The following is a 22,549-nucleotide window of genomic DNA, read 5'->3' as shown; positions in this document are numbered from 1 at the left end:
TTAGACAAGTTCCTGCTGAACCAGAACGTACGCAGGTAGGGCTAGTGTCAGTTAGGGCGCTGGTCTTTGACCAAGGGCCGCCGCGTGAGGGGACTGCTGGGACCACTTGTCTGACCCAATAGCGGCAATTCTTATGCTATATTAAACTAAGTATTTCCCTGTCCGCAGAAGGTTTAGTTTAAGTTTGTACCTGAAGGAGTGGAGGGTTAAGTGACTTACTGAAGATCAGACAGAACAGCAGTAGTTGGTAGATGATAGTCTTGGTGACCTTGAATCCACTATTCAAGACATTAGGCTGATTTAAAATTAAAAGTCTGAGTTTCTGAAAAGATTGTTTTAATCCCACGTTGTAAGAAAAAGATGTCAGTTTAGATCTATAAAGAATTCACTAAGTGAGGCTTGTGCTAGCTGTGGTTAGTGGGTCTTTTGTCCAATAGTGACACTATTAGAATAAACTTATTTATTAACATGAACTCTAAAAAAGGTAAGCATTAGCCCCTAGATTCTATATAGGTCACCCAAAGCTGGTCGTGCACGGATCGAAGATTCGATTTGCAAAATAATTGAGGCATTAAATCAATAATTGGTGCTAATTGGCACCCAGGTTTAAATCCCACCTTCGGCAAGTCATTTAACTCTCCATTGTCTTGGGTCTGATGCTGGACGTATTCTGGCATCAGTGCCAGTTCAGGTCGTGCCCTCCGATGTTGGTTCAGCAGCATGTAGTGGTACCTCACACTCCTGTATCATACCAAGGAAAACCACGAAAGGGGCCCTCATTGTGTGGTCACCAGGAGGTGGTGCGACTAGAAGGCACTTCTGAATCTGGAATTCATTAGAAGAATAATTTGCAGGTCTGAAAAACTAAAGGTTGCAATATTGGTAGTGGCCACCAGGTGTCGGCATGCTCTACTACAATAAAAGATAGTAGGGATGTGTATTCATTAGCATGTATTGGGTTTATTAACAGGCGTCAAAATATCGGTGTACAAAGTCTGATTTAATAATCAACCTATGAAATTAACATGTGTATAATTTTTGGACATTGAGGTTTTTTCAATTAAAATAAATGGGTGAACTGAACCAAAAACATCTAAAAATTGGGAACATTATCTCAAAATCTGAAAATGATCCATGAACATTTTTGCCTGTGCACATCCCTGCCTAGGTAGGATTTGTTTGTCCTGAAAATGGATGTGTTATGTAGTCAGGAGTACATTTAGGATGGGTCATCCCACTGGAGTGGGCTACATTGTGAGTTGGCATGACAGTAATATACGGTGCGGAGAATGAGTAGCACAGAGGGTGGACAGCAATACTGAGAAATGCAGGCCACATTAGATGTGTTAGCAGAGGATTTGATGTCATGATTTCAAGAGGGATCTGGCACCGGCCGCCTTGTGCACTGGGTCTGTAGTCGGGCAACGCAGTTGCGAGGAGCACCAAAATTGTTTCCTGTCCATGAATGTCGGTTGTTGTGCAGTTGTCAGAGGGCATGTCATGCAGACGCAGTTTCGTCTTGATATGATTCTAGCTGTGGTTAATGTACCCTATTGGTGAAAGGAGAGGCTGCGAGAGCAGCACAGGCAGTGTTTACAGGGTAAGAACATAAGAATACCCATACTGGGATGGACCGAAGGTTAATCAAGCCCAGTATCCTGTTTCCAACAGTGGCCAACCCAGGTCCCAAATACCTAGCTAGATTCCAAGTAATAAAACAGATTTTATGCTGCTTATCCTAGGAATAAACAGGGGATTTCCCCAAACCATTTCAATAATGGCCTATGAACTTCTCTTTTAGGAAATTATCCAAGCAGGAGAAGGCATCAGAGATATGGGATTGAGTTGGGGAATAGTTAGTAAAGGTCGACCGATGGAAGGCTAAAGGTGTTTAACCATAGATGTTGTTTTCCTGTTCAGGATGGAGGAAGAAGAGATAGATGAATCATAGTAGTAGTGAGAGGAGAGGAACCAATTCTGCAATAGCACTTGGAATATTGGGTGGCATGTGCCCTCTCCCCCCCCCAAAAAAAAAAACAAAAAACAAAACCCTACACCTTTAGGATTTTACTGTGTGTATATATGAGAGGATTTGGGGTGGGAGATCAGAGAGGGCATCAGGAATGGGGATTGCAGTAGCTTTGATTCTGTTAGTCTGTGGTAGATGAATAACCAGAAATTCTGTTGCAGTAAAGATATTAATTTGACTACCTATGTTTCATAGGTGTTTGTGAAAAGATGTCGCATGTCTCTTGTCGTGAGCTTTAAACCTGCAAGTAAATGACTTAGCACATCTATCTATTGATCCATTCCTGTTTTCCTGCTGGTTATACTGTTCGTCTCATGACAGCCTCTTACTGGTATAACAGCTGTTGTCACAAGCAAAAGGAAAGGCCAGATCAGGGGAAGATTCAGGAAGTGACCTCTTGTGTTTTAAAATTTTTATTATTATTATTTTGTTCAGATGTCACTCTCAATAAAGAACATGTTGAAGGGTCATGGTGTCCTAGTTCTAGTTTAGAGCTTGTTTTATAAGGGAGTGATTCTTGAAATGATTAAAGATTATATAGGAAAGAGCTTGACATTCCTGATCATATTTTTCATTCAGTATGAAAGGCTTGTTCCAGTAGATAAGTGAGACATTCTAGACATTGTAGGTTATCTCCTAATAGCCATGTGCCAGTAGATAGGCGAGACATTCTAGACTTCCGCCCTGTCCTTCCTGCGCCTGCCTACTGTCTCATTTTGTGTATGCTTATCCAAGTTTGTTTCTTGGGGCCTTGAAGAATTCAGTGCATATGTTCAGAGCGCAAGCAGAAGTACTTCCTGCGTTTCTTTGATGCCGTGATTGGCTATCAGCTGTTTGTTATTCTAATGTTTCTTTTTAAGAAGAACAGTTGATTCTTGGGAATGTTCCCATTGGTGACCCTACTTCATGTTCTGTGTTGGAGCTCTTAGTGCTTGGGTACTAACTACAGGTGGTACTAGAGCTCCCAGTGAAATAGAGGAGAGACGCAGAAAAAATCCACCAGAGTGGATTCCTTTTGCTTATGGTATGTGGCCATTGGGAGATAGCCCACATAAGAACATAAGAATAGCCTTACTGGGTCAGACCAATGATCCATCAAGCCCAGTAGCCCGTTCTCACGGTGGCCAATCCAGGTCACTAGTACCTGGCCAAAACCCAAGGAGTAGCAACATTCCATTCTACGGATCCATGGCAAGCAGTGGCTTCCCCCATGTATTTCTCAATAGCAGACTATGAACTTTTCCTCCAGGAACTTGTCCAAACCTTTCTTAAAACCAGCTATGCTATCTGCTTTTACCACATCCTCAGGCAACACATTCAAGAGCTTAACTATTCTCGGAGTAAAAAAATTTTCCTCCTATTGGTTTTAAAAGTATTTCCCTGTAACTTCGAGTGTCCCCTTGTCTTTGTAATTTTTGACGGAGCGAAAAATCGATCCACTTGTACCCGTTCTACTCCATTCAGGATTTTGTAGACTTCAATCCTATCTCCCCTCAGCTCTCTTTTCCAAGCTGAAGAGCCCTAACCGTTTTAGTCTTTCCTCATATGAGAAGAGTTCCATCCCCTTTACCATCTTGGTTGCTCTTCTTTGAGCCTTTTCTAGCGCCGCTATATCTTTTTTGAAATAAGGAGACCAGAACTGAACGCAATACTCCAGATGAAGTTGCATCATTAAGCGATATAGGGGCATTATAACATTCTTAGTCTTATTAACCATCCCTTTTTTAATAATTCCTAGCATCCTGTTTGCTTTTTTGGCCGCTGCCACACATTGGGTGGAAAGTTTCATTGTATTGTCTACGATGATATCCAGATCCTTTTCTTGGACGCTAATCCCCAAGGTGGACCCTGGCATCCGGTAACTGTGATTCAGGTTATTCTTCCCCATTTCTCCACATTAAATTTCATCTGCTACTTGGACGCCCAGTCATCCAATTTCCTAAGGTCCACCTGCAATTTTTCACAATCCGCATGTGTTTTAACAACTTTAAACAGTTTAGTGTCATCTGCAAATTGAATCACCTCACTGGTCGTTCCAATTTCCAGATCATTTATAGATAAGTTAAATAGCATCGGTCCCAGTACAGACTCCTGCGGCACTCCACTGTTTACTCTCCTCCATTGAGAAAAATAACCATTTAACCCGACCCTCTGTTTTTTATCCGATAACCAATTCTTAATCCACAACTGAACTTTGCCACCTATCCCATGACACTTTAATTTTCTCAGGAGTCTCTCGTGAGGAACTTTATCAAAAGCTTTCTGAAAATCTAGATACACTATATCCACATGTTTATTCACACCTTGCCTATCTACTGGAAAAGATATTATCAAGATAAAGAATTTCTTATTAGAGATTGACCTTGAAAGCTTATACCCTTTAGATTTAGATGGATGGTTTGTGCCTGCTATTCCTCATTTCTATCATTCTCCCTGCTTACATTGTGCCAGTCTTTCCTCTGTATTGTTCCTTTCTTCTTGATTCAGATTAATCCCAGTTTTTAGAGAGCATGTTGGAATCTTAACAGGCATTTTATTTGCGTAAAGGGGTTTTCCGTCCTTCCCACCCCACCACCCATGGATATTTCTATTTCTGCTTAGTAGTGATGTGATGTGCCCTTTCCCCTAATGTACTAAAAACTCCCAAAATAAGTCAATAGACAAATATTTTAAAGACTCTCCCAGAGGGAATACAGGATGGAGAGCTGAAATGTAGCAGAAGGCTGGATACCTAGCAGTTTTCAACTTTGCTAGTTTTGGTTTGTGGTTTTCTTTTGAAGTGTGTTTATAATGAGGAAAGGGAACAGCACTTTCTCTTCTATAGCTCAGCACTGTGACTGCATACCTGACCTGACCAGTAGGTAGCTTTTCTGGCTGTGATCATATTCTTAAGTAGACCAGAAGAAAAAGGAGCTCAGCAAAAGCACAGCACAAGTGGGATGAGTTGAAAGGCAGGATTCTCACACAGTCTTTATTCTCAAATGGAATATAAGATATCAGAAAAGCCTCTTTACACAGCTGTGTTTCGGCTGGTCAGTCTTCATCAGGAGCTTACTTAAAGCTGAAATATTTGCAATAATGATATAAATTACAAACAGTTAGCTAACATAACAAATAATCTACCACGTAAAACACATACAGAATACAATTACAAGCATACCTAATATCAAAATCAAGGTTTGAAAAATAAACAAGGCCCCAAAATCTGGAATGGCCTCCCACAACACCTGTGTCAACTGGACGCGTATTGCAACTTTAGGAAAATGCTAAAGACTCATCTCTTCCATTCGGACCTATAATTGCAATGCCAATAATTCAAAATGTAAGACATTTTTGTTTCTTTATTTATGACCAGTGGTCAGAAATTTGGACAACATTGAATCCTTGCCAAAACTTGTGGTATAGAAGAAAATGTATGGTATATATAAAAAATGGATAAATGCATAAATGTGCACTGTATATAAACTATTGACATAACTAGAACCATATATGAATAAACACATAATTGAAACATAATAATTAATAATAATAAAATAATAAATATATAATAAAATAATAAATACAGAACCATGAGCACATATCCAAAAAAGAATCAATAAGAAGAAAACTATATATAAGCATAAAATTCAGATGGTAAAAATAATGCAATATACTGAAGGGGACAAAAATATACAATATACACATTGGATATTTATTTTAAAAAGTCCAAATATAATGGAGCCTCAAAGATAGTATTGAAAATATAGCATGAATTAGATCAATATATAACCTCTGAGCCGATATGGGACATAAAAACTTCAAAAAACTTAAAGCTTGCACATACATTGAACCCCCACGAGAGGAGAAAAAGAGCCAGTATATATGTGTGAACCCTACGCTGTTGAAAAATAATAACATCGCTAATTGACGCTAAAAGGAACAGGAAGAGTTACCTGTGTGAGTGAATCGTTACGCAGCAGATATAGGACAAAAACAAGTGAGAATAGTGCAAACTCGCAGCCCGGAGGTCACATGCGGCCTGCCAGGTACTATTTTGAGGCCCTCGGTCTGTTTATCATAATCACAAAAGTAGAATAAAACAGTTTCTTGATCATATGTCTCTTTAGCTATAAATGACAATATTATTATTAAGACTTAGGGCTCCTTTTACTAAGCCGCGTTAGGGCTTTAACGCGTGGAATAGCGCGTGCTAGACCTTAACGCCAGCATTGAGTTGGCATTAGTTCTAGAAGTATAGCGTGCGGTAATTTCCTACATGCGCTAAAAACGCTAGCGCACCTTAGTAAAAGGAGCCCTTATCCAAAAGGAAAGATTTATAAACTATAAACCATTTGAATCCAGAGTACTGTTCAAGTTCGCATGCCTCAGCTTCAAAACGGTGTTTGGTCTATCCCCAAGCTACCTCATCCCCCACTTTCAATTAAACCACAACAGTAAGAACTCTCGCAGAATTCATCTATTCGCCTTCCCCTCCCTAAAACTATGTCCTCTCAAACGATTCGTTGACAAAACCTTCTCCTTCCAGGCGGCCAAACTAAACTCATGGCTTGCCCAAATTATACTTGACGCCCCCACTTACCTGGACTTCAGAAAAAAAACTCAAAACTTACTTATTCCACAGACAGAATCTCTAACACTCCCACTCGCGACTTCTACTCCCTTCAATACACTTAAATCTCCACCTTCCCCTCCAAGGTTCCCTCCAAACCAACTATCCTCTCTGACCGGTATGTTTTTTCCCTATAAAAAAAAAAATAAATAAAAATTTGTACACTCTTGTATATTCCAGGTACTATGTTCCCTGTATATTCCTCGCATATTCCTTGTATATTCCTTATATCATACTCCTTGTATATTTCCTTGTATATTCCTACTGATGGCATTTTAAACTCCTGTTTAACTTCAACGACTTGTACACTCCCAAAAAATTGTAAATTCCAAGGCTATTTTCGTGTGTAATCTTATTAACTGCTGTGAACCGCCTAGAACCTCATGCAAAATTGTCATTTCTTTAATAAGACATTAACTCTTTTTTCTGAGGCCCTCCAAGTACCTACAAATCCCAAAATATGGCCCTGCAAAGGGTTTGAGTTGGAGACCACTGGCTTTACTGTCCTGATTGTCTTTGGGAAGCAGAGCTGAGATTGTGATGTCATAATGCCTCATTCCACCAATAAGAGCCAACCTCACCAGTGATGTCACAATGGCTTGATTGTCCTGTTCTCCCCTCTGCCCTCCAACCCAGCCAGCAGATTAACCGTTCCCCTTAACTCAGTGGTCTCAAACTCTTTAATAAGACATGAACTATTTTTTTTCTGAGGCCCTCCAAGTACTGACAAATCCCAAAATATGGCCCTGAAAAGGGTTTGAGTTGGAGACCACTGGAATAGTGCTAAGTAAATGTAGAAGCATCAAATGATGTAAACCAAAAAGAATGTGAAGTAAAAAGTGTGATAACATCATAAAGTGCTTATTAAAAGTCTGTATCGAAAGATGTTGGTGTAAGGCAGAAACATCTGTCAAATGATATTGGCTCAGTTCAGTGTAGAAAAAAAAAAATTATACATTCCATGCCATTTGCTGCGGTGAGTGAGAGCTACGTACGCTACTGCTTTGGTCGCTTCAGATGTGGAGGAATCTCACTGAACCATAAAATCTCAGGAAAAATACAATCGACATTTCTAGTTGGGGCTTGGGGAACAATCTTTATATCAATATCTAGAGTTGTGCATTTAATGTTTCTCTCTCTCTTTCAATCTCATAGATATAAAATATCTGTTATCTATTCCAAAATGCATATACATATTCATAATCACAGGTATTGTACTGCTTTTCTGTTCCTGACTGACTTGTACTTGACTATAGAGCTAAAAGAGAAGAAATTGATCAAGTAGTCTTCAGTTTGTGCATTACACATGTTTTTGGTTTATGGATTATGATGCAAAATCTCGTGTATTGTTGCTATATCAGAATCAAAGGAAGCAAACTCTATATTTCTCTCCAGGGCCCTATGAGTTCAGACTCCCAGTATGGATTTGTCCCTTTTAACTGAGTGTAGGCTGGAAAAGGAGCTTTCATAAAAATTTTAGGCGTCGTCATCGATGATAAAATTACCTACCACGACCATATTAGTAATATTGTCAAATCATGTTTTTTTAAACTACGTTTAATTCGTTCACTTGCCAAATTTCTAGAGCCTAAATCCATTAACATTCTAATACACTCTTTGGTAATATCCAAAGTAGACTATTGTAACTCCCTCCTTCTTAACGTCACACAAAAAGAAAAAAAGAAGGCTTCAATTAATCCAAAATACGGCTGTTAAACTGATCCATAATGCGAAGAAATATGATCATGTTACCCCCTTGTTGATTAAATCCCATTGGCTTCCGGTAAGTCACCGCATCACTTTTAAAATACTATTCTTAGTATTTAAAACTTTGAGTTACAATGAACCTCAATTCATTACTAGGTTATTAATACCATACAATTCTTCACGATCTCTCCGTTCGACTTCCCATAATCTCCTTTCCATTCCCTCTGTGAAAGTTATAGGCAACATGTGGCCCCCCCAATCATGGAACCTCCTGCCTCAATACATTAGAGAATTAAAAGACTTATCTTCATTTAAAAAAACCCTTAAAAACATATCTTTTCAAGGATGCATATGATTCTTTGCTTTTCATTTAATAATTGCTATTTATGAAGCTAAATTTACCCTCCCTTGTGTTCTTCCCATTCATGTTTTTCTTCCTCTTCTATTCAAAGATTGTAACTTCCTCCCTTTTTCCCACACGACTCTCGTCAGTTTTAACTCACATTGTCGATTCCATTTTGTACGTCAGCACTTATATGTTATTTGTATATTGTTATTACATTGTACATCGCTTGGCGAACTAAATAAGTGATCCATTAAGTACGAATAAACTTGAACTTGAACTCTTCTTTGGACTCTAGCAGTCTCCTCAGGACTTAACATCTCCTTGACTTCATTCTCTCTGTGGGGTATCAGAAGCCAGTGAGTACGCTAAACCTAAATTCAAAATTCTTGTGTAGCACCAGAATGCTATCGAGTTTCCTGCCAGTTTAAACATATGCTGCAGTGTTTTCAGACTGCATATGTTCCTTTTTCCTTTTATTTTGTTGCTTATGAAAGAAGCTGAATAATTTTTCTTTATCTGTAGAATCTATGGCAGTGCAAACATCACAAATCGTCTTGTCAATATGCAGTGCCTTATAGAAGTCTTGATATTTCTGTTTTTATTTCAAATTTGGGTGTGTAAAAAAAAAAAAAAAAAAATTTAATGTGTTCAAGTAGGAGTTCTTTCCTGTTCTACGCAATATACTTTGTGCTTTTCATGTGAAAGAAAAGTTTATAGACGTAATAATTAAGAATAAAGAAACTTGAGTTTCTTGGTTTCATACGTCTTGACTCAATACTTGGTGAAAACCCCGTTTGCAGCAATAACAATTGTCATTTACAGCATGATGGTGCATTTTTTGCCTAGACTTCTAGATAGACGAATTCAAATTGGCTAGGATTGTCTGTGGACTGCAGTGTTCAAGTTGTGCCAAAGATTGTCTTTTGGATTCAGGATTGGACTTTGAGCCATTCAGAAGTCACTTTAGTCTTGTTGGGTCACTCCATTGTTTTTAATTTGTGCTTAGTCATTTCCTGTTGAATCTCCTCCCCCGTCTCGGGTCTAATTTTCAAGTTTGATATTATATGCACATGTGGGGTTGTACATTAACCATTGCATTGGTGCCCTGGGCTCAAGCTTGTATGCGACAGCTTGAAAGATCTTCTTTGAGCCATTGAGTGGCTCATACTTCTATGAGTGCATGTTCCATGGACTTCGGAGGCTTGCTTCAGCGTGAGGTGGTGGCTGAATCTTCACAATCTAAAGAAAAGAGGGCAGTTTGGGAATATTCTAACTGAGAGAAACATAGAAACCTGATGGCAGATGAAGGCCGAGGAGCCCAGAAAGGAAACCATAGAAGAGGATTACTGCGGAGGAGATGTTCTTGATGCCAGATTTATTGAATCACACCACAATTTCTAGTACTCTGTATCTTACACTGTATCCACATAGTTTGAAGAGTTTGAAAGAGTATGGACCCAAATTGCAGAAACAAATTATTTAGCCACATTATTTGTTCCAGCTTATAGTTTTGGGCTCCTGAAGAAGCAACGAAATGGGGCACCGCGTCGAGCTTTGAAGCGTCGTCAGCTTATTCTACGATCTTTCCCATAATAACTGATCTCTAGAGCTGTTAGTCACTAGTTTTTAACTTTGTTAGTTCTACTCAGTTTGTAGCATTTTTAATCATTGTAAACCGCATAGAACTTCACGGTCCTGCGGTATATAAATTGTTGTTATTATTGAGCTCAGAAGGGCCAGCATGTCCTTGCTGGGGGTGGTGGTGACATTAATCCAGACCAATTAAGATAAGTGCACGTTTACTTAAGAGCGCAAAAGCATCAGCAGCAGTACATTGAATTAGGAAGCGTCTCCATACTCTTATGAGGTTAGCGGCAATATTCTTAAAAAGTGCATGTTTGTCTATATACACTAAAGGCATTGCATGAATTTTAATTACTTAAGTTGGTTATTACATAACTAATTTACGAACTGAATCGACTTGATATGAGCACAGTTTGCACGTATAAAATATAAGATAGCCCGGGGATATTATTGAACCTAGCTTGAAACACCCGCAACATTTGTGGAGTGCTCTAATAAGTGAGGTAGTTATTATAAGGTACCTAGGCATTGAGGAAGATATGTCGGGTATCAGTGACTGAGGACCCTCTTATTATTTTTAGAAATGTATTCCAAAGTATCCGTCAGGTTTTTCCATGGGAAAGGGATTGATAAGAATAGCATATCACTTAGCATTTTTGGGCAGCATATCAAATTCCAGAGAGGTTGGAGTATTTTATTTTGGGGAACCCTAGGAGCAGGCAGCACAGCAGAGGTCCAGCTTATGCAGCCGCATACATGCGGCAGGAGGGGTGGCAGCTTGTGCAGTGGAAAGGCCTCTGGGGTTGTGGCTCTATGCAACTGTACAGGCATCTAGTCCTTGCTCTGCCTGGGTGTATATATGCAATGGCACTCTCGAAAGGAGGCTCTGTTGTTTTCTTGAAGAATGTCTGGTCTGGCATCTCTCATGAAAACTTTTAAAGCAGGTCCTAATGTGCTGAATAAAAATGCTTTTGATGTATTGGCTGTGACATCAATTGCATCTGGTTGGCCAGAGATGGCTTATCACCTCGTTTCTCTCGCTATTTAAGGCCCTTATATTGATAAATATTCTTCTGAGTGAAATCAATAAACAGTCACCTCCAAAACAAATATCACTCAATTATTATAATAACTAGTCTTTAAGCCCGTTACATTAACGGGTGCTAGAATAGATGTGTCTGTCTTTCTTTCTCTCTCTCTCTCTCCTCTTGGCCGCTTTCTGTCTGTCTTTGTTTCTTTCTGTCTCTCTCTTTCCTCGGCTGTCTATCACCACCCCTTGCCTGATCCCCCTGTCCAGCAGTAGCCCTTCTCCCTTCCTTTTACCTCCCCCGTGTCCAGCAGCACCCCTTCCCTGCTCCCCCTGTCCAGCAGCAGCCCTTCTACCTTTATTTTACGTCTCCCCTGTCCAGCAGCACCCCTTCACTGATCCCCCTGTCCAGAAGCACTCCTTACCTGCTCCCCCTGCAGCCGGCTTCCTGGTGTCCTCTTCAAAGCAGCCTGCTGAGGATCGCAGCCGGCTGTAGCGAACCTCGCAGGCTGCTCTGCACCTCGGTAACACATTCCCTCTGAAGCGATCGCATATGTCAGAGGGAACATGCTACTGAGGTGCAGAGCGGTCTGTGAGGATCGCTACAGGCGGCTGTGATCCTCAGCAGGCTGCTAGCGGCATTGGCAGTGGTTAGTAAGTGAGGGCGGGAGGGGATAGTCACCAGCGTGTACCCTGGCTCCTTAATCCAAAATGGAATACGGCCAGGGAAGGACACAGCACGCCGCAGGAATCACAAAACCCTAAGTGTGCATGCGCACTTAGGGTTTTATTATAGAGGATATTCTTTCACCGCTTGCTTCTTACTTCATATCATCATTCATTTGCCAATTGTGAAATAAAAGCTCCGAGAAATGCTTAAAAGTTTAAAAACAAAGGTGTGTCTTTATTTGAGACATGTAAATATATAGTGAGATATCAGTCTTTGAAATATGTTTTCTTTGAATCTTCTCACCTAACTGCTTTTCTATCTACGAAGTGCCTTTGGGTATGAAGTTTAGAGCTAGATGAAAAATCGTGTTTTTATTTTAGATGATTCTATAATTTTCTTACTCTGTGTAATTTTGGATCCAAAATGGTGGACTTGAGAAAGTTTAGTCTATTTTCTTGCCTTTTCTTTTTAATTTTTCCTCTTTTTAATTTGAATCTAGACTATATAGCATTCTTTTCTGCACAAGTATTTTGCTTGATATAATTAATGAGATACTATAGATAGATAAATAAATAAGGTGTCTCTGTTAGTGAAATTACAACCGCTTACAGTATATGTGCTGCCCATTAAGAGAGAAATAATCAAACCCTTTCCCATTTAATGTGTGGAAAGGGGATTTTGGGTACATGAACATGGCTAAAAGCACGCACATTAGTCTATAATGTCCTTGCTTTTCCCTGACAGACTCCCCCCACCCTTTAGAGTTCCTACGAGCGTCGGGAGCAGCGCAGAGCGTTCAGCGTGGCTCCCTGTGCTAATAACCGCTATTGTGATTTAGTAAAAAGGGTGGGGGGAGAGTGATGAGACATTCATGGGGCAGGGTTAGGTCATGTGGACAGGACTAACCTCGTAGTTCTGAATAATAGAAAATACATTTGCATTTTTGTTTAACAGAAATACCTGCATTTAAAGCAGGCCTTGTGTTGTGGTAATAGTCATCTCCCTAGGGAATTGCCAGGAGGGTTGTTTTCATTATCTAATCCCATATGTCATCGCCTCTAAATGCAGGTTTAATTTATTTTTCATGTTCTTTCCATTCCAGTCTGTCAGTCAGTTGTATGACCTTTCCTTTTTCTATCCGTCTCATTTATCCAACAGGAAATACCAGCAGTTGAGCTTAAAAATTTCTGAAGCTCTTAGCTGGGCTTTTCAGAGCTCTTGATTAGTTTCAGCATGATTTTGTCCTCTTCTGTGAAAAGACAATCCTTCTAGAGTGCTGTCATTAACTGTGATTAAACTGCAGAGCTGATAAGAGGCTTTCATTTCTTCAGAATTTAATTTTGTAGCTAATTGGAGCAACTAAATTTGTACTGTATGTTTTTTAAATTCCATTTTCATCCTCTTAGGAATATAAACAGAAGCTTGCTCGCGTAACCCAGGTCCGTAAAGAGCTGAAGTCTCACATCCAGAGTCTGCCAGATCTGTCCCTTCTGCCCAATGTAACGGGGGGACTAGCACCGCTGCCGTCCGCCGGAGACCTTTTTTCCACTGACTAGGACAGACAAACGTTCATTTGCTCTTCCTAGTTTAAACGCGTACCAGCGGAAGCAAGAGAAATCCAGTGCTGCCTTGACGATGGATTCAAGTCTCCAGCATGGACACAGTGTAGGAATGAACTCCTGGATCTATTTCTCTCTCAGTCTGCCAGCTCTCCTCTCTCGCAAGACCTCAAGAAAAAGGGGGAGAGTATGCGTGCAGGAGGAGTGAAGATGGAGCTCTTATCTCTTTGAACCAAGAATTGACATCAGCAGAATTCTCCATTTGTGCTAAAGTGGTTGTTGCCTTTTGTTTCCAGATTTTATTGTCCTCTGCACATGAAAAAAAAAAAAAATCATGTTCTATTAATTTTGCAGTGTTTGGGCTCATGATAGCATTTTTTTTCTCTTTAAAAAAAAAAATTGGTTTCATAAAATTTGTTTTATTTCCAATTTCATTGGAAGATTCTGAATCTTGTAAGAATGAGTTAGTGTACAATGTGTGTGTTTATAATATAAATATATGTCCATGATGATTGTTTCCGTCTACAAAAGACATCACATTTTTCTGCTGTTGTGGAATGCAAAATGTATTGTACCCGGTGTAACCACACTGTTAAGAAAAATCTTTATTTAGTAAGACTTCTGAAGTCAAATGCATAACGGTGCCTTTTAACCAGAAGTGTTAAAGTTAGGGAAGGGAAAACCTTCAATGACCTGGTTCAGAATTAGTTATTTCACTTAAATTTATTTAGAAACCCGGTAGTCCATTTTAGCCTGGTTTGAGTCTGGCTGATCCATTTCATTTTAATATGTGGGGGTTTTTTTGTTTGTTTTTTTTCAAAATTATTCCGATTTCCTTGGCTTGGTTTCATGTAGGTGTATGAGTTCTAATTGAAGTATTTGATAAGACTGAAGATTCAGTTACTGTAAAATGTGATTTGTAAAACTCTACTTTTGAACCAGGTCTAAAAGGCTCAGTGTGGAGATTCGAGCTGAGCCGTGAATGAATCCTGCATCTCCAAGCTGAGACTTTGCTTGTCTTAAGTTCAACTCTTAATTATCCACACCTTGACTAAAGGAAACCTAGTAAGATTTGACAAATAGTACAGGTGTGCACTTAGTGTGTTTCAGTTTCTTCTTCTCAGAAATGATAGCTCGTCTTTCAGCTGGATGCGTTTGGCTAAGATTTTCATAGGAATGGGATACCTCCGAACCCCCTTCTACCAAATTTTGCTTAAATGTGACCATCTCTGGGAAAAGGTGACGAAAGGTGCCAGAAACAAAACAGGTTTAAATTAAGTTTGCTAAAATAAACAATTTGTAATATAAGAGTTCAAACCCCATTCTTTTTATATGAAATTTAAAAAAAAATAAAAAAATTACAGAAGTTCAACCATGTTTAAGGACCTTTAACATGAAAAATCAGCCATTCTCAATATTCGGATCTGCTACTTTAATCACCTTTTCGCAGAAGCGGCCACAGATTGTCATAAGGAAAGACTGACAGACAAACGGACTGAATGGCACCAACAGGCACTTTAATGTACTAGAAACTGTGCCTAAAACACACACACACACTACAGCAGGGTTAGGAAACTCCGGTCCTCGAGAGCTGTATTCCAGTCGGGTTTTCAGGATTTCCCCAATGAATATGCATTGAAAGCAGTGCATGCAAATAGATCTCATGCATATTCATTGGGGAAATCCTGAAAAACTGACTGGAATACGGCTCTCGAGGACCGGAGTTCCCTACCCCTGCACTACAGTTACCATTCAGTTGTGTGCACCTGAATGAAAATTGTGCATGTGCCCACATGTTTTCTGCAAAGCAATATAGACTGGGATTGACTGGTCTGGAGGAAGGGCCTATTTTCTTACTAGTTATTTTTAGTTTTCTTAAAACATTTTCAAAAGCTTCTGGTGTGGACATTGATGTTTCTAGTTCAGAAGCCATGTAATACCAGCTAATTCATAAGAGGCTAAGGTAACACTAAACCATGTTTTGAAAGCTCAACTTTTTGATGCACTCAACTAGAATCTGTGCAAATCTTTTATCCTGAGCAGTGTGTGTCAAACTTTTTAAAGCAGTGGCGCACTAAATGCGGGTCTGCAGCTGGAGGGCATCTGGAAGTGCACAGTCATCAACGTGATGACACAGGTGCAGATGTACTCCAGCCACAGCCCTGAGACTCCTATTGCCACCAGTGGTGGGGTTCTGGAGTGGGAGAAGTGCGGATAGCAGGAGAGGCACCGGCTGCTTGCCTATAAGACGTGCCTCTCGCTGCCAGGGGCACGTCCTGTAAGCGGTCGGTCGCTGCCTCGGGCAACTTGTGGCCGACCTGGAATCTGCCTTGGTACATTGTTTGTGATGCCCTGTCCTAGAGCTTTCCAACTATATTAGACTTACGTTGACAAATGTATGGTCTTTTTATGGTTGCTTAAGTGGTGCTCAGCCTTTTAGAATCTAAATACATTTGGGTTATGAGAAGATTTATTTTCAAGCAGTATTTTGGGGTTTTTAATTTTTTTCCATGTAGCAACCTTCTCCAAATAGGGCTTTGTTAAAATACTTCCCTCCAGAGGCAGAGCACTATTTTATTGTGCAGCATACCCTCGGGAGTAAAATACACCTTTTAAAATATTGTTTTCTATTACATGTTAGGAATTTTTTGTTCTGTCAACAGCATCCATATTTATATGAGTATGATCACAATGAAATCTTGTAAAGGGAGGCAAGAGCTATCCTTACAAATATCATCCATGCTTTCAGAATGTTTTATATTAATCTATTCATTTTCCATAGAAAGCAGTAATGGTCCCTGTATGTTGTCAGGCAGTCTTCCATGGCAAAACACTTTTCATTGGCATTTTGAATAAAGCACTGCTGTTTTTAACCAAGAAACTGGTAGTGTATTAGAAACATGATGCAGAGTAAATGCTTGATGGATCCTCAAACATACCATATATTCTTGACTGTAAGTTGAATGCAGTTTTGGGACTAAAAATGGCCAAAATTGGTGTGCCGTGTATAGGTTGAGTATATATGGTAACCCATTGGTTAACTGATACAGCAAAACTTACCCTCTCCCTGACACATGCAAATTTGACCCCTCCCCCCCAGCCAACAGGTCTTTTTCCCCACTCCCAAATCTAGCTTGCCCTCTCTGCTGCTCTCTCCACCCAGATCCAGCATGCCCTCGCTGCAGCCCCCAACCCATACAGATCTTTCCGTTTTTGGTTGTTCCCAGCCTTGCCGTTACCATTACCATACCACCAGAGCACGGCCTCTTTCTCAACATCCTGTTTCAGCAGGATGGGTAGGTCAGAGGGCATGCTCTGAGCAGAACTTGGGCAATGCTGATGCTGTGTAGAAGACTCTTGAGCATAGAAGGTACACGGCCAGCAAGCAGGAGGGGGAATTGTGATGCCACCAACAGGAGTGTGCATGGAGGAGGATGTGAATACCACTATGATTTTTTTTGCCATCTATGAGTGTTACCCATGGATAAGATGATCCCAGAGTATTTACTGGATTTTTTTCCTTACATTCTCAACTTATAGTCAACTATATACATTAACTTTTGGTTGATTGTCTATGAAAAGTAAATGAACTGGTGCTCAGATTGCTTTCCTAATGCATTTGGATGGAGTGTTCAAGAGGAAAAAACATTGTCTTGATCCACCCACTTCTACCTACGGCAAGGATGTGTGGTCTTGTTTGCAAGCATGTGCTTCTGCAGTGCACTGGGATGAAAAGGCTCTTGGAGACACCCACCAACCACTTAACAGCAGCCCAGGCACTTACATTGCCATCTGAAGGTCCTGGTTCTGCTTTCCTTTGGTTACCTCCTTAGTTGAGCTCATATTGCCGCCTCCAGCACATGGGGATGCAAAGGACTATTGGAACACCTTCATGTGTATAACAGAAGGCATTGAAAGGAGCACAGCAGCAGCGGGAGGAAGTAAAGAACGGTGTTAGTGTCATGGGGGGAGGGGGGCACCATGAGTGTTTTGCAGGTATGTGCTAATAATGTACAAAATCGCTAGAAAAAAAAAACCCACATTAAGAATTTTTTTTCTAATGTTAGGAAATCATTTTGCACTAGTTAGGTCAAGTCTGTTTTTTTTTTTAATTTTCCTGATGTTTTTCAGTAGCAAGGGTGGCACTTTAAGAATTAGGTTTCTATACTTGGCATATTGATGCAATCAATAGGACTTTCAGAAGGCATGGTGTATACGTGGAGGGACATTTTTGATAGAATGTCGAAGTCGGAGTTTGGATGTCTGTGAAAGACATCCAGAAATCCAGTAGAAAAAAAATTCCCTTTTTTGAAACTGCAGAACATCTTATTTTTTTCTTTTAAGTGAGCTATCTAGATCAGGGATGTCCAACCTGCGGCCCTGTGAAGTATTGTGTGCGGCCTCGGTCAAGGGTGATGCAGTGTTTACCGTCTTGCCAGCTCCCTCCTCTTGCGTGGCCCCAGAAACATTTTTTTGGGCCAATGCGGCCCAGGGAAGCCAAAAGGTTGGACACCCCTGATCTAGATGTTTGACAAACAAGGTGGATGTCCAGTCAACCAAATTGGGTCTTTATTGAATTGTACAACATTAAAAGAGTCCCAACAAGGATCCCTGCTTCGGTGCTGCTAAATAGCACCTTCTTTAGGGGACACTTATTTGTTGAGTACTGTCCGTACATATTCTGTTGAGCCAAAACTGGGCGGTCTGTACTGAATGCTGCCCCAGTGGCTTGATAAGCCATGTACCATGCTAATGATTAGCATACACTAAATGCAATGCAGCTCATAGCAAAATGGACCCCAAAGCTAGGAACAATTGTCTCTGGATGTCACAGGAATTGTTCAGTTATCCAAAATACAAAAGCACAAAAATTACTTATATTTAAACGGGAACGTAGCTGCACATTTCAAGCTGTCTTAATTCCTCATTGCAAGTTGCACTTCAAGGTATCGTAGCATAATATCAGATATACTGTTCATTGCTCGTGTTAGAAATCACATCAGATAGTAAGATTGTGTAACATTAGGATCCCTGACGAAGGCAAAAAGCGCCGAAACATGGACCGTGTTGGGTCTGATATACACTTTCATTTTAAAGATATATGTTGCTACCGTGTTTCCCTGAAAATAAGACCTAGTGCCTTTTTTGGGCCCAAAATTATTTTTGGGGATATCTTTTTTTTTTATCGTGTACAATGATCATCTCTCCCTTCCTCTCCTCCACCCCAATTCTTCCTATTTCCTTTTTCTCCACCACATGTGCAGCATCTTTCCTTCCCTCTCACTCATCCCCTTGTGCAATATCTTTCTATCCCTCCCTTCCATCCCTTGTGTAGCAGAACCCTTGCAGCTTCTATCCCTCCCTTCCTCCCATCCCCCATGTAGCATCTTTCCATCTCCCCCCTGCCGCTGGGCCCCGCTGACCTATCTCTCCCATCCAAACCGCAATACAGAAATAAAAACCTTATAACAAACCAGCAGCAATCTAGACAGGCTGCTTCGTGGCCTGTGCCATTCCTCTGCTGCATCACTGATGACATCATCAACAATGCAGCAGAGGAACGGCCCAGGCCGCAAAGCAGCCTGTCTAGATTGCTGCCGACACTGCCGGTTTGTTATAAGGTATTTCATTCTGTCTTGTGGTTCGGCTGGGGGCAGGGGGAAGCACTGCTGTTGCTGCCGGCGACTAGGGCTTATTTTCAGGGGTAGGGTTTATTTTTGGGGAAACAGTACTTCCCCCCCGCGCCCTTTTTTTTTACAAAACCATGGTTTTTAGCGGCAGTAACAGCTCTGATGCTCATAGAATTCCTATGGGCATCGGAGCTGTTACTGCCGTGGCCGGCGCTACAAACCATGATACGGTTTAGTAAAGGGGGAGGGAGTTATGTGCAAATGGTATTTTTTGCACTTTAGATAGAAGTAATTTTTGTGCTTTTGTATTTTGGATAATTGAACAAAATTTCCTTCTTTTTTTTTTTTATGATTCCTGTGAATCCTGAGCCAATTGTTCCAATTTGTTTTGCTTTGGACTCGCCAGCGTTTTTGGAACTTAGGTCCTTTCTTCTTGGTTGTTACTCCGAAGTTAGGAGCATAAATCCTTTGACTACAGGGCCCTCTGTATTTTTATTTAAACACTGTTTCTTTATCAAAGTATTCTATAAAGTAATGGTGTCATTTTTGAGCTGGTGCATCCCAGCATAAGTGTTTTCCCAAGCAAAAGAGGAGCATATTAGAATACACTGGCAGAATTTCAAGAGGATCTGGGTTTAAACGAGAGAGCACATTTGTTTATAAATTTGTACCACGTCGTCCCATCAAGTACTACAAATATTTACAAATACATAAGTTTTCAGCAATGGAAACATGATGGTTGTTTGCTTTGAGAGATGTAAAAGTAGTAAACATGTCCCACAATTGCCTCTTTTTGTTATTTTGAAGTAAATGAGAAGCTATTAGTACATACACATAAAATCCGTATATTGTGAATTACAACATCTATGAGGATGGCTTGAAAATTTGGTTTAAAAAAAAAAAAAAAAAAGTTAAACAATGTAGTCTCCACTGAGGGCTATACACTTCAGCAAGTTGTAGGAAAAATAGCTTACAAAATTCGCTGGACTAAGGGCCTCGTCTATCAAACTGTGCTAGCAGTTTTTAGCGCAGAGAGCCGCGCTATTCCCGACGCTCGTAGGAACTCCATGAGCGTCAGGAGCAGTGCGGGCCATTCAGCGCGGCTCACCGCGCTACAAACTGCTAGCTCAGTTTGATAGAAGAGGCCCTAAGTGTATAGGTCTCGATGGAGACTAACCCCCTCTTCTACGAAACTGCGCTAGCAGTTTGTAGCGCGGTGAGCCGCGCTGAATGGCCCACGCTGCTCCCGACGCTCATAGAGTTCCTATGAGCATCAGGAGCAGCGCGGGCCATTCAGCACGGCTCACCATGCTACAAACAGCTCAGTTTGATAGAAGAGGCCCTAAGTGTATAGGCCTCGATGGAGACTAACCCCCTCTTCTACGAAACTGCGCTAGCAGTTTGTAGCGCGGTGAGCCGCGCTGAATGGCCCACGCTGCCATAGAGTTCCTATGAGCGTCGGGAGCAGCACGGTTTAATAGAAGAGGGGGTGAGTTTGTTTAACTTGCATTTTTGGCAAACTTTTCAAACCACCCTCTAGATCAGGGGTGTCCAACCTTTTGGCTTCCCTGGGCCGCATTGGCCAGAAAAAATGTTTCTGGGGCTGCACAAATGCGCAAACGCTGCAGCAAGACAGAGGAGGGAGTCGGCAAGATGGTAAACACCCGGGGGCAGCAGAGGAAAACACTATCGCTCTCGACTGGGGCCGCACAAAATACTTCACGGGGCCACATGTGGTCCTTGGGCCGCAAGTTGGACACCCCTGCTCTAGATAATATGAAATTTAAGGTGTTTCCAAAAGCTGTTTCTCATGAATGTATGTAGTTAACTTGTCACAAATAAGTGAAAACTACTGTATGTCAAAATGTCACCTCGCATTTCACACTTTACGCATAAAATTTTGTGCAAAAGTTTAGGCAGCCCAAGTGCAATGCTATATTTTCAATGAATCTCTAACTGAATTGAAGCTCGCCTAACCTCTGCATGCCACAAAGTTATACAGGACCTTTCTGCAAACTTTAATGCAAAGTTACTATTTATTTGAGGGTTATACTGAAAAGTTTGGGTACTCTTTTTCTGAGTACTTTTAAGTTTCCAAGTTTATTTGATATACCGACCATCAAACAAATATCTGGACAGTTTACAGTTGCTAAAATTAGAGTTTAAAAAATAAAAATAATAAATAGGGGAACATAAAAACCAGACGAAGACAAAGATGCGAACAAAGTAGGTACAATAGGCACTAGGGGAGGGGAAGATTCAAAATTACATCGAAAGTCAAAATAAAAGGGAGGTAGGAAGGGGAAGGGAGAGACCAAAAAGGAGAGGGGAGGGGGGGGGGGGGTCGCTTCTTAAAAGCGGTTGTTTTGAATAATTAAAATTGGGAGAAAAAGGATTTTATCCTGAATTTTAGTAACACTTTTCCTTCCCAGCATTTCCCGCAGTCTTGCTTTTTGGATCTTTTTTTTTAACCAGTCTTCTAGCTCAGAAATATTCTAACAGTTCCATGCGTTCACAGCTTGTTTAAGATCGCCTTGCATAGTTTCAATAATTATCAAGCCTGGGAACTGAAAGGACCATTCCAAAATCGTCATCCTGTGTGGTTGATTATTTTGGATCATCTTGCAGAAATATCCTAACCTGTTTTTAGCCTAAATCTCTTCACTACCGTGGAACGATAACTTCTGGGATATGTTGACATTTAGTTAAATCCATTTTCTTTCCACTTACCCAACTCCAACACAAAATAGATCTGTCCCTTTGCTTAACAGTTGACGGTGCTTTTTTCTTCAGATGCTATGCCTATTTTCTCCAAATTTGTTATGCGATTATGGCTGAAAAGTTTTAATTTTCATTTCTTCAGTCCAAAATGCTTTTTTTCTAACAAGTTTCAAGCTTCTGAAGGTTTTCTTTTTCATCTACCCTAGAAGCTTACCCATTCCCCTTCTTTCATTTTGTTGTATATAGTTGAGAGAGAGCCTCCGGGCTGTGGCCTGAGCGAAGACAGTGGCTCTCTTCCTTGACTAGGGTGAAGAGCCAAGGTCCCGGCCCAATACTTGTAGGTTTCTGGAGCAAAAAAGTAGATTAGAGATGGGCACAAGCTGGAAGAATTGAAAGAGCCAAAGATCCAGAGAAGAAAGTGATAGATGTACTTTAGAAGTAAGTTTCTTCATAGAGAAAAGAGAAGGAGGAGAGCACGCTGCCTGAGTAGAAATTGGACTGTGTTGTGGGTTGGAAGAAGGAAAGGGTAAAGGAAAACAGAAGGAATGGCCAAACTACAGGAGGGGCTGAGAAAGGTCAGTAGACGGAAGAGTTGGTCTTAAGGCATGGCAGTAAGATGTAATACTGGATATTCAGGCCTTGGCCAAGGTATCTAGGGGGCAGGATA

At 40.7% G+C, this 22,549-nt stretch overlaps 1 protein-coding gene across 3 annotated transcripts in view; it reads left to right on the top strand.

Moving 5' to 3' along the window:
- Positions 1-22,549, top strand: part of RPRD1B (regulation of nuclear pre-mRNA domain containing 1B) — an 84,206-nt gene that overhangs the window by 41,483 nt on the left and 20,174 nt on the right. For 2 of the 3 annotated variants that reach the window (XM_033963004.1, XM_033963002.1), the window contains one exon: positions 13,379-16,408. The exons of the other annotated variant lie outside the window; for it this stretch is intronic. In XM_033963004.1, the coding sequence (XP_033818895.1) occupies positions 13,379-13,528 (150 nt within the window). In that variant the 3' untranslated portion in view covers positions 13,529-16,408. Of the gene's footprint in view, positions 1-13,378; positions 16,409-22,549 lie in introns of those variants that run through there. 3 annotated transcript variants of the gene reach the window in all.

The sequence above is a fragment of the Geotrypetes seraphini genome, chromosome 11 (genome assembly GCF_902459505.1).
Source record: "Geotrypetes seraphini chromosome 11, aGeoSer1.1, whole genome shotgun sequence".
Classification (NCBI taxonomy): Eukaryota; Metazoa; Chordata; class Amphibia; order Gymnophiona; family Dermophiidae; genus Geotrypetes; species Geotrypetes seraphini.
The sequence above is the reverse complement of the archived record's forward strand: the minus strand, read 5'-3'. Positions and strand labels throughout refer to the sequence as shown.